Source organism: Bufo bufo, chromosome 6 (genome assembly GCF_905171765.1).
Source record: "Bufo bufo chromosome 6, aBufBuf1.1, whole genome shotgun sequence".
Taxonomy (NCBI): domain Eukaryota; kingdom Metazoa; phylum Chordata; class Amphibia; order Anura; family Bufonidae; genus Bufo; species Bufo bufo.
The window spans coordinates 31,558,265-31,571,532 of NC_053394.1; the positions used below are offsets into that span (position 1 = coordinate 31,558,265).

Below are 13,268 nucleotides of genomic sequence, written 5' to 3' on the forward strand. Positions count from 1 at the left end.
TATTTAGTGGCATGGTCTATAAGGAATTCCCAGCGAAAGGTGGGCGGGTTCTTAAGCATCTAAAAAAATATAAATAATAATAAAAAAAGAAAAAAAAAGAAAAAAAGGACTACAAATAGTTAAAAACACTATTCCGCCAGGGCTCAGAGCTGAATACAAGCTTGAATCCCGGACTTTTGCTAGCCTAAATCAGGATTTGCTACACAGCGAATGTAATATCACTATAATATTACAATTTTTTGCCGCCCATACTAACAGTGGGCTAAAACAGATCATACATTACAAGTGCTTTTGGATTTATTTTTTTGTTTTAAGATTTTTAGTAAAACACTTTCAAGAGGAACCAGGTGCTTTAAGTTTAATCTAAAATGTGTCCCGAATTCTGTGGCGATTCATTTCCTTTAATACATTTTTCTAGCAGTTAGGACTCCCAATCCCCTGGATAGACCTAAAAGCTAAAAAAACCACAACTTCCAGCTGCCTGCAGCCACCACTAGGGGGAGCTCATCACATACAGTGTATACACTGAACTCAATAACCATGTGCAGTAAAGCTCCATCTAGTGGTAGCTCCAGGCAGCCAGAACTTTTATCTGTTCAGATTTGGAGCTCTGCATCAGAAACCTAACCTTTATAACAAAGATATATTTAACATTTTTTGACCTTAACGGCTTTGTGGATCTCCACTTAAAGGGATTGTCAGCAGGAAATTCACTGTTACAAGCACAATGCTGTGAAGGGCTGACCTTTGAGTTAGCGATCTGTTGCGTCCTCCTGTAGAAGTACTTTTAATCATATGCAAATGAGCAGTTAAGTGCACCGAAGGCAGTACCAAGCCACTCTGTGCACTCTTGCTCCTCCCCCTCTCTATGCAGGAACCTGACCCTGTCAATCAAAGTCATCTTGCCTACCGCTGTCAATTAGAAGAGAAGAGAGAGAGGGCCTGGCAAAGAAAGCAGGAGGAACAAGGGTGCACAGTGTGACGTGGGCCCGCCTTTGGTGCACTTAACTGCTCATTTGCATATAGATTAAAGGAATGAAGCAACAGATTGCTAAATGAACGGTATCATTACATTCAGCTGAGCTGACCCTACAAGGCCTTTTGCATGGTGTAGTAGAGATTTCGGAGGTGTCAGATTCCATGTAGAGGTTATATTGAGCTCATTATCAGACCTATAATGTCAGTCAGTCCCCTAGAATACAGTTTAAATACAGATTTTGGGACGGTTCCCAATTTCTGGGTTTAGACCTTTCTAAAAAAGGAGGAATAAAAAGAAAAACCGCAGACTGACCCGTAACATTTCCGCTTGCTGCTCCGAGGTACGCACCTGATATCCAGTTACACGTACAGTTTCAGAATCATCTCACATTATGCATCTGATGCAGAATATGCAGCCACCTTGCCAAATCTGCCAGCTAGCCCTTATCCAAGTGCAAGTCATTATACACAACCCCATCAGGCAAGAGGACCTTCACATTATGCAACACCCCGGCCTGCAATGTACGGACCTCCAGCTGTTTTACAACCTCTAGAAGGCCTGAGGCCGAAGACCACCCAAAGCATACCAACCAAAACAGCGTCGTCATCAGTACAGAGAACCTGAGAAGAGTAACTAGAGGCAGAGAATTAGAACACAGTCGCTATTTTCTAGAAACAGCGCCACCCCTGTATGTGGGTTGCGCCCGGTATTACACCTTCAGTTGAATGGGGCTGAGCTGCAATACCAGACATCGCCCACAGAGAAGAGCGGAGTCGCATCTGGAAAAACCGCGGCCATGTTTTTGTCATCTTAAACCGCTTCTTTTAGCCAATACATTGATAAATCTGAAGAATTGTAACCACAGTGAAGAACTATAAGAACCCTCCCCAAAAACAGGAACATTGCATTAATAACCACAACACGTGCATATATCAAAAGTCTTAGTATGCAAAGAACTGCTCGCTGGTTAAAGACTCTGTGTTAAAATAGTAATAAAAACAGTCCATAACATTAATATACCGCCATATAAGAGTCTGCACAGGAACGGTTAGGTCACAGCTTCGTAACAGTTGTCCACAGGTTCGTTTAAAAATATAAAACTGTAAAAAGGTTAAAAGTTTCAAAGAGAGAAGAAAGTTCCAATAGAGTCCAATACTCTCCGATCCTTTAAATGGAGGTTTCTTGCGTAGACAAGAGATGTGCCCGTTTTACCTTACTGGGTGCCTGTAAAAAAGAAAAAAAAGAAGAGGGAGGCATATAGTAAATTGTGGACTCAGGGGTGTGGAAATTAAAAAAAAAAAACTACTTGTCGAAGGACTAAAGTGGGGGCTCAATCTACTTGTCACAAGGAGACGTTATGCTGTATGGGGGCGGGGGCCACAAGGAGACGTTACGCTGTATGGGGGCGGGGGCCACAAGGAGACGTTATGCTGTATGGGGGCGGGGGCCACAGGGTGACGTTATGCTGTATGGGGGCAGGGGCCACAGGGTGACGTTATGCTGTATGGGGGCAGGGGCCACAGGGTGACGTTATGCTGTATGGGGGCGGGGGCCACAGGGTGACGTTATACTGTGCGGGGGCAGGGGCCACAGGGTGACGTTATACTGTATGGGGCACTAGGGCAGCCCCAAGGTGACGTTATACTGTATGGGGGCAACAGGGAGACATTATAGTTTATCCTTGTGCCACGTGCAGTGCAGATTGCAGGCAGGGCCAGAGCCTCAGAAGACAGACAGCACAACCTTTATTTCTGACACCCCTGCAGATGAGCGTTCCTCCCGGAGCCTGTCCACATCGCAGCTCCCGGCCTGACCTGCAAGCGCTGACTGGGGTCACATAGCATTATACTGATTTATGATGCTATGTAACCCTTACAGTTCTGGAATGTATTGGATAAAACTGACATAATGCTGTCAGTTGTTATCCAACACATTCCAGAACTGTAAGGGTTACATAGCATCATAAATCAGTATAATGCTATGTGACCCCAGTCAGCGCTTGCAGGTCAGGCCGGGAGCTGCGATGTGGACAGGCTCCAGGAGGAACGCTCATCTGCAGGGGGCCGTGGGGTCTCTCACTCCTCTTCTCCCATCTTGGCCTGCAATTACTCAGTCTCTGGAGACGGTGTGCTGACTTACTGTGCGCTCCTGTGCTGGCAGGTGGGGGGAGACTTCGATACAGGAGCGGGGGCCCCCTGCAGGAAGTGATATGTACGGTACTCATATGCACGATGTAGGGGCAGGCTGACATAGATGTAGGAGCGTTCAGCTCGCGGCTAGCATATGACCGCTCCTATTACAGCCCAACCGACATGTCCCTGCTACTTGCCCGCACAGGGCTAAACAACTGTTCAAACTACTTGCCCGGCGCCCGGAACTGCATGTCCCGGGCGTCGGGCGATAGGAATTCCACACCCCTGGGACTATATTGTATGAGTGTAATCGATATATTTTTATTTTAAGATTAGTGGATGCAATTCAAGTTTTTTTTTTTCCAAGCGTTCTAATTGCTGGCCTAACCTCAGTATAGGACATCAATACCTGATCGGTGAGGGTCCACGTACAGTGGCTGTGTTTGGTATCGCAGCCCAGGCCCATTCACTCGAAAAGCCATGAGCTGAGTCTAGGCCACGTGACCGATGAATGTGATGGCAGTGGCTGGGAAGAGGCCTCATCGCTGTAGCCTCTTCAATACTGATGACCTATCCTGAGGATAGGTTATCATTGTTAAACCACTTAGAAAACCCCTTTAAAGGGAGTCTGTCACCACATTTGAGCCTATTAGACAGATCCAATAGCGTTATATGTGCCACCCAGAAGTTTAAAACGGTACCTTTGTTGCATATACCGGAGTCTTGTTTCAGCCAAAAATGAACTTTGTAGGTTCTGTAAATGCGCCCTCTCAAGTGCCCAGGGCGGCGTCTCAATCTTCCGAGCCCAAGACCGGACCTCCCTTAACGGCTCATAATCCCGCCCTCCGTGTGCCTCTGCCCGCCCGTTTACGCTCCTCCTCTCTCCTTTTCCACTGCGCCGCAGGAGAGAGGAGGAGCGTAAACGGGCGGGCAGAGGCACACGGAGGCGGGATTATGAGCCGTTGGGGAGGTCCGGTCTTGGGCTCGGAAGATTGAGACGCCGCCCTGGGCACTTGAGAGGGCGCATTTACAGAACCTACAAAGTTCATTTTTGGCTGAAACAAGACTCCGTATATGCAACAAAGGTACCGTTTTAAACTTCTGGGTGGCACATATAACGCTATTGGATCTGTCTAATAGGCTCAAATGTGGTGACAGACTCCCTTTAAGGGCTCATGTGTACAACCGTTGTTTTGCTGTCCGCAAAACACTGATCCTGGCCGTGTGCATTCCACATTTTGAGAAACGGAATGGCCGACCCCTAATAGAACAGTCCTATCCTTGTCTGTAACGCGGACAATAATAGAATATATCCTATTTTTTTTGCTGAACGGCCATGGGGGACATAGAATGCAGTCATTTCCGTTTTTGTTTTTATTGTGGCCCCATTGAAGTGAATAGTTCCACATATGGGCAGCAAAAAAATAAATGATTTAATAAAAAAAATATAAAAAAAAATATCAAATTCGCCGGATGTTTAATCCTAGCGATGGGAGATGCAGCAGTGGCTGTACGGGGATCCGGAGCAACGCAGGTGGTGTCGGGGAGCAGGTAAGTATAATCCATACAAGGGGGCCCGGGGTAGGGGATATTTTAGGTATCAGATAACCCCTTTAAAAGGGTTTGATGTGTAATTGACGCAGAATACTCATTAAGAATAAACAACAAAAATAAAGTGGTTTTCGGCTGTGGAAAAAGCACCAAAATCGACCCAGCTTTACACGGGTATATATTACCTATTTCATTTAAGGTTTCTGTGTGTCGTTAAAAGATAGCGACAGTATCCCCCATAACAGTGACCTCTACAATACCCAGCCCCTTTAACAATGACCTCCACAGTGGCCGCCCCTTTAACAGTGACCTCCACAGCACCTGTCCATTTAATAATGGCCCCTGCCCCCCATGCATGTAGCAGTGTAATTGTGCCGTCATACGTCTGAATATTTAAGGACCTTCGAACGTTCTTTATGCGACCAAACGACTGGACCGATCTTCACCAAATTTGGCACACAGGCACATCAGGTGTCCAGGAAGGTTTTAGACCGGGTCTCAGCTCTCTAGGATGTACCGTTCCTGAGATATTCCCCAAAATCTGCATTAGCCAATACAAGCCTGCAAGTCTTTCACTTAAATCCTAACTGCCATGTACACGGTCACATGTCCCTTATTAGCCAATAGAAGCTCGCAGGTCCTACTCCAGGTTGCCATAACAACTGATCACATGTTTTAGCAGTTGCAGGTCCTTAAATATTCAGTCATATGACGGCAACAACTACACTGCTACATGCATGGGGGCAGTGGCCACTATTAAACGGACGGGCATTGCAGGGCATTGCAGAGGTCACTGTTATGGGGGAAACTGTTGATCTCTTTTTACGACACATGGAAACATAAAATGAAATAGATGAAATATACCCGTGTGAAGCCGGGTCAGCAATAGCTATTCTATACAAACCTCTTTCTTGCCATGAGTGTGCTCGGTAAGCTTTAATTTGGCCTTTGTAAAATAAACTGCAGGAGATTCTTGGGACACCTGGATTTACAAAACAGGTAGAAAACATCAGTTAAAAAAAATAAAAAATAAATCCATAAAATCTCTACAATTCTTCCCTTACTATCCTTTCATTGTACGCTATCCAGCAATAAGAAATGTGGAAACTAATTAAAAAGTGTTCAATACCATGGGACACAAAAACCTCTGATTAACGGGATGTTGTCACTGATCAGTTACATAGTGGTATATCTCTGACATGATATCGGAGACCTCTAATAACACGTAATCAGGTCTGTGTGTGTAATCTTGCTGACACAATCCCTTTAAATCTGGATTCTGTCTGCTGCAGGAGCCCTCCCCTACTAAACTGTCTAGCACAGGGGTGCTCAACCTGTGGCCCACCAGTCGTTGCAAAACAACTCCCAGCATGCCTGGACAGCCTACATCTTTTAGGGCATGCTGGGAGTTGTTTTGCAACGACTGGTGGGCCACAGGTTGAGCACCCCTGGTCCTAGCAGATCACTGAAGTTAAAGGAGTCGTCTCTCACTTCAGCAAATGGCATTTAATATGTAGTTAATACAAGGGCACTTACTAAGTATTAGGCTTGGTCATACACTGCTCGTTTCCAGGGTTTCAACCACCCAGTAATCCAGCAGTGGTGGTCGTGCAGAGGGCAGAGAGGCAACCCTGATGGCAGACATTTAACCCCTCCATGCGATGGTCAGTTTGTGACCATGGCATCTGAGGGAAGCTTTTCCCTGGGAGCGCTGCGCTGCACTCCTGAAGCTCCAAACATCTCCCCTGCATAGAGATGGGGGTAGCCGTTCAATCTTGCTATAGCCTGGACCACTTCAGAGAGATCCAGGCTATTACCGCTGTAGTTCTTATGGAATGGAGTAAATCCCAGCGAGTGTTGTAATAGTCTTCAAGTCTTTATTTCATGTCAAAATAATACATATTACATGGAAGCGTTTCAGCCGTCCAGCCCTCGTCAGCATGAAGACATAAAATAAGTCGACATCTTTATATAGCGGTTCAAATCACGCATTCTAGACGTCAGACGCCCTTCTAGGGGCGGTAAACCACATATCAATTCAGCAATAACCCCACGCCATATTCCTATTTACAAACTAACTCCATAAATAGATAATAAACAAATAGTTTAACTTGATGTAACTCATATTCGCCATGTTCCTCTCACCCCATTTGCAATTTTATTTACCAGCTTCCCACTACATTGTATACAATATTTAATGTGTGAAATTAAAAAGTGCAACTTTTTTTTTTTTTTGTGTGTGGAACAAACCCCTCATATTTGAATGGAAAAATAAAGTTATGGTTGTGGAAGGCAGAGGGTAAACAACAAACACACAAATGGGTTGAGAGTAGCACACAGTGTAAGGGAGCTGGGAGTACCACTTCCTATAAAGGACTACGTCTAGAGTACTGTATAGGAGACGCGCTTCTGCAAAGCTCAGTACTGAAACCAGAGAGGCTTGTGTGACATCAATGGGCGTCTACACCACCGACCAAAGTGCTGCAATTGTTTTTCCCCAACCCATCCGTTCCTGCAAAAAACATGCCCTCATACTGCTACGATGAACCCGTCAGGAAGCAGTAAAGGAAAAACAAAGCCATTGAGGTATGGATCCCCTTTGGGGTATTCAGTGGATAGGGCAAATATTTTGTACCCTTTTTTGAATGGATTGTGTGGATGCTTCAGAGGCTTTTGTTGGGGACAGCACAATCTACCTTAACCTATATACAAAGCCGTTAGCCAATAGAACAACAGAATATTGTGACCGATCATTAAAAAAAGAAATTAAATAAAAAACAGATTTTCTTTACAATAAATGCAAATTGCAGTAGATTTTAACACTATGTAATTTCACTACTTACATATTTCATATTTTCCTTGACGTACTCTGATCCTTGGGAGGGACATTGGGGTCACGTCCTCTTCTTCTCGGACACCACCTGTCCGCCCAAGACTTTACGCTGATGTATAAAAAAACCAAAAGTCGTCAGAATAAGGGCTAATATGCACACGACCGTTGTCTGGGTCCCCATCTGTGCCGCAGGTTTTGCGTCTCGGATGCGGACCCATTCAATTCAATGGGGCAGCAAAAGATACTGACAGCACTCTGTGTTCTGTGCGCATCCGTTGCTCCGCAAAAAAAGAAATAGAACATGCGCTATTCTTGTCTGTTTTACGGACAAGAATAGGCATTTCTAACACGGGCCGCCGGTTTTGTTCCGCGAGTTGAGGAACACACACACGGCAGACCGTTTTTTTGTGGATCCGCAATTTGCAGACTGCAAAACACGGTGCGGTCTTGTGCACGAGTTTCCACGCATTTGAGAAGGTCAATAAATACATTTACATACATTCACTTCCAAATACAATTCATGGAGCTCTGGTTAAAAAGGTGTTCATCCCTCAGATGCAGCGGCGGCACATCCCGTCACCTCTAAACAGTCCGGACCCCACTATCTGGGATTGTATAGAGTGGACCATGCACACAAGGCTTTTTCTGAAATTAAGTGGACCACAGGGCATCTCACTGATGGACAAGTCAGATATCGGCTCTAATCTGTCCAGACAGTGAGTGCTCCTATGGCGCCACCTCAGACCAACCAGAACCCTACCTATAACCAGAGCTTTACCTTTGTCTAGCTCCTGTGTGAGCCTGCACACACAGAGCATCATGGCGGCTGATCTTCCCTCACAAAACTTCAAAGACTACAATCCCCACAATGCTAGCTTTCCTGCTGCGAGTGTTGATGTTTTTTGATTGGCTGCTGATATACAGTCCGGTCACGCCCCTGTACTCCGTAATCAGCAGCACACCGACACTCCCTTTGTTAACGCACTGAGGCATGCTCGACTGACAAAGGCTCAGCACTACAGGTCGAGGCCATGGGAATTTATGAGGAAACACAGTGGGTAGCAGAGGAAGAACAACTACTTTTATAAACTACTGAACGGTAAATATGTGAAATGGACATTATATTAGGTAATTATTGATGATGAATTAGGGTACTTTCACACCTGCGGCAGAGTGATCCGGGCAAGCAGTTCCGTCGCCGCAATCGTCATGCAAACAGAAAGCATTTGTAGACTGATCCGGATGCAGATCCGTCTTACAAATGCATTGCAAGAACAGATCCGTCTCTCCGTTTGTCATCCGGAGAAACTGATTCGTTATACATTTTTACCGATTTGTGCATGCGCAGACCGGAAGGACGGATCTGGCATTGCGTTATTTTGAATGCATGCTGCGGTATTATCTCCATCCTGAACAGTCAAAAAGACTGAACTGAAGACATCCTGATGCGTCCTGAACGGATCGCTCTCCATTCAGAATGCATGGGGATAAAACTGATCAGTTCTTTTCCGGTATTGAGCCCCGAGGACGGAACTCAGGGCCGGAAAAGAAAAACGCTAGTGTGAAAGTACCCCAAGTCTAAAACACAAGTAATATTTAAAAGGTCATCATCATTTGTAAACTCTCCCGTCATGCGCTCTAGGGGGTTTCACAAGCAGCTTTTTTGGTAGTTTGTGATGCCGTTTTTTTTGAGCCGTTCATCTCTATGGGATGGATGGAGAGTCCACTTCTCAAAGGTGAATAGAGCCGCAGTGCACATGCTCGACCGCTGCTCAGCATACAGGAAGAGGAGACCCTATCAGACAGTGCAGGTACGACTGCGAGGACGGCGATACTCGGACCAATGGGTGCAAACGAGATGTCTGGGCCTGTCAATCAAGATGGAGGGGGTTTATGCCTTCAGCAGTGAGGTGCTGACAGACTGGTATCTGAGGGCTTGAGCCTGCCGCTCAGTGCTCCGGTGGGCTCATTTGCTTATTGGGGTGCCTTCACATGCGGCCAGAAAATTCTGCAACGTGAAAATCAGTTCCATTCACTTGAATGGGGCTTGCAGAAATCCATGCAATTGCTGCCGCATTAAAATGAATGGAACAATCTGCTGCGTGTGAAGGCGCACTTAAAAGAGATAGGGGCACATTTATCAAGCTTGTCTTTTTTAAAGGGGTTATCAAATAGTACAAATACCCCTCAATGCCTGGGCCCCTCCTTACCTGGTGTCCGACACCCAGTCCCTCCCTGCACAGCCATCGCTGCATCTCCCCCGTCGCATGGATAAAAAATCCAGCAACTGGAAGCCACCCTAGCGTATTTGGGCATTTGTCCTATTGGATAACCCCTTTAAAGGCTTCCAATTAGACAGGCGTATTTATTTTCCCGTCTTTCTTTGCAGACTATTCTCAAAAGTCTCACAGCCCTTCAGAATTACACTCTGCGTACTGCTATTAGTCTGACCTCTGGTGGTTCTTTTTCAGTATGACCGGTTCATATTCACCAAGACTGGTCTAATTAGTATTTGCACGAAAATGTGGGCAAAATGTGGCGCAACTCGCCATTCAAAACAGACGAAGAGTACGCCAGCCCTGGTGGAGTAGATTTTATTTTTTTTACTAAATCAGGCACAAAATAAGGCGCATCTACATAAATAGAGTTGTAAAATAGATGTAAAAGTTTAAAAAAAAAAAAAATAATAATCTGAATTGGGTCTAAAAAAAATTCTAAAAACAGGCGAATGAGGCGCCAATGCCTCCAAAACAGCCAAATTTTCAATAGTAAATGAGACTAGAAAAAAATAAAATAAAAAGACTGCCAAAAATGGCATTTGTACGCCTACCAACACTATGGTAAGTGTGCCCACAGACTCTTCTCCTGAATGGTGCCACAGAGAAGAATAAATAAGGTATCATTGGGGATCAGCAGGGTCAACCCTACCAGGCAGTATGCCTGGTTTAATGGGGCTGATTCTGCTGACAGATGCTCTTTAAACCCATGCCCAGTCCTTTCTTTATAATGCAAGCAGATAAACTCCTGTGTAATAAAATTACCTTAATCATTCCGCTGAAGGAGCGGCGAGCGGACATGGTTCTTCGTGCTGGTCAGCTCGGGTGTTCCTGGATTATGTTTATTGAACTAAAATGAATGGATTCAAGTTACAAATATGGTACGGGTAATGAGTATACTAATGGACTACAGATTTTGGTGAATCTACTTAAAGGGGGTTCTTAAAGGGGCTACACTGCGACCTTTTTGTAGCGCAACTTATTGATTTTAACTATTGAACCACAGCTGCAGTCCAAATGAATGCATTTAGTGTGACTGCAATCTTGTGGACTGCAGCTGTCATTCAATAGCTAAAATCCGTTGCGCTACAAAAAAATTGCAGTGTAGCCCAGGCCTAAGGCTAGGACTACACGACGACATTTGTCGCACCAATGTCATGCAACACTTTTTAAAATGATAGTCTATGGTATCGCACTGCGACACGACAGTAGCAAAAAATCTATCAAGATGGAATTTACTGCGACTGTCATGTTGCAGTGCGACACCATAGACTATCATATAAAAAAATGTCGCGCACACATGTTGCAGTGTAATTGTGCCCTATGTGTCGCGCGACACATGTGGTCGTGTAGCCCTCGCCTAAAACATTGCCTATCCTGACTTGCCATTAGCACAATCATTTTTTTCAACACAACGATTTGCATGGAACTGCAGTAACAAGGAAATGCGACAAGCTGCTCCAGGTCGAGAGTCGCTTTCCCATCTCTGCTGAACGGGACAAGCGACGTCGTATGAAATGGAGGGCACCATGGCTTCAGCAGTGATATGTCAGGAATAGCACATAACCACTCAGCCTGCACAGGTCACAAGGGTTGGCCAGCAATGGTGATGTCATGTGTTGACAGGACTTCTAATGGGGACCAGATGCAGCAAGAAAGGGAGCTCCGTGCGCTTGTGGACAGGTGATTATTTTTTTTCAGACCTTGGGTTTCCTGTCGCCTCGCACATAGTGTCCGATCTGCACACACCCCCGTTATAGGGCAGGAGGAGTATATTGATATATGGCCAGACAACAGATTTTTAAATACAACGTTTAAAAGGAAAAAATAAAAAATACACGCGTCTTTTCAGTGCGTCTTTTTGACACTTTTTTAACCAATGGGTGTTCACTTCACTACAAAGCAGGAATTTCAGTTTGAGGTTTTTGAAGCAGATCTGTGCACAAAAAACACAAGGACTTACATGGAGGCTGTTTTTTTTCTGCTTCCTATACATTTCAATGGGAGGTTCAGCGCCAATTCTGCTCCCAAGCTGCGTGTAAAAAAAAACAGCAAGTGCTGCTTCCCATTGAAATGAATGGGAGGCTGTTTTGAGGCTTATTTTTGGAGCCGATTTTAAAAGCAGAAACGCTCCAAAATTTGCGTCAAAAAACTCTGTGTGAACTGGCAGATATAGTTTTATTGGAAACTATTCTATGTTAAAGGAGCTCGGTGGGCGCGGGTGACAACCTTCCCTCTACAAGTATGCATACAGAGATGGTTGTCCGTCACAGTAGTACACCCACCGGGCTCCGAAGCATTACAAGTTCTAATGAATCTTTGGCCATAAAACTCTACGCCAATCTGCGCAGCACATCCTTCTCTATAACGTGTTACCTGCAAATGACACTTGTGACAGTTTCCCTTAAAAAGGTGTTGTCCAGGAGAATATAAATCTAATGGCAGGGAATGGTTTTAAAATATTATAATAGTAAAATGGTAATACTCACCCGCCGCTGATCCAGTGACCTCCGCTAATCATGTGCCATCTACACACGTGACCACTGTAGCCAATCACTAGCCTTGGCTGCCTTGTGCCCAACATACAGACGAGACCACTAAAGCCAGTGACTGGGTGCCAAGGTCAGGTGTGTAGCCGCCAGCAGGGTAATATTCGTTTCTATTTTAAAGCATTCTCTGCCTTTAGACATGGTGTCTTCTCACCCACATAGCAGAAGGACTTCTTTTCTGGGTCATATACTCCTCTGCTGGGTCTCTCTTGCTCCGTTATTATCTACGGCAAGGTGCTGAATCTTCCTAGAGACCATCCTGTATGGAGACTTGCTGGAAGTGCTCCATGGTATGGAGGCTTATTGTCAATGCTCCATGGGAAAGGAATATGCAAAGCGGTACCTCCCAAGGAAGAGAACCGGTGGCGCTGTGAGATGGTTCTCTTTCTCGGGAGACAAGTCTTTGCATATCTGTTATTACCTTAGTATTTATGGATGCTGCATTATCTTGTATATGCAGCAGAGGGCGCTGTATGAATGAGATAAGCTGTGCGTCTTAGTTGTGATCATTGATCTCATGAAAGGAAGCTTTTGGTCATTTACACATGTCCCACTACCTGCCGGATGAGTTTTTTCTTCTTCGCAGAATCTGGCATATTGTGGACGTGTTGAAACAATTCCTTAATGCTTCCTCTGTGCGCCGCTGCGTCAGTTCCTGCTGAGATGTGGAGGATGAGGGTGATGATCCGAACCGGCTTTCTTTTCTGGCTCTTTACAAACGGAAACTCGTTGCGGCTGTCAGAAGACAATAGCTCCAGATCATCCTGCGAGAATAGGACAGAGGAGGGGATGGAGGGTTAATGCTGCCATTTACAAGATGCCAAGACACTTCAAGAGCTGACTGTCACAAGCACCTTGGTATTGCACCAAGCTCTATGGCGGAGTTCAACTGCTTAAAGGAGTTGTTCACCGCTTTATGACCTCCTGTACAGAACCCACAGCGGACTA

At 45.3% G+C, this 13,268-nt stretch overlaps 1 protein-coding gene across 1 annotated transcript in view; it reads right to left on the bottom strand.

Annotated features, from left to right (window-relative positions):
• Window positions 1-1,442: 1,442 nt before the first annotated feature.
• The window catches only part of ARHGAP19 (Rho GTPase activating protein 19), a 37,653-nt gene continuing 25,827 nt past the window's right edge, over window positions 1,443-13,268 (bottom strand). The window contains 8 exon segments of the mRNA XM_040437324.1: window positions 1,443-2,203; window positions 5,567-5,644; window positions 7,506-7,604; window positions 10,537-10,560; window positions 10,562-10,621; window positions 12,878-12,945; window positions 12,948-13,017; window positions 13,019-13,084. Of these exon segments, the coding sequence (XP_040293258.1) occupies window positions 2,147-2,203; window positions 5,567-5,644; window positions 7,506-7,604; window positions 10,537-10,560; window positions 10,562-10,621; window positions 12,878-12,945; window positions 12,948-13,017; window positions 13,019-13,084 (522 nt within the window). The 3' untranslated portion in view covers window positions 1,443-2,146.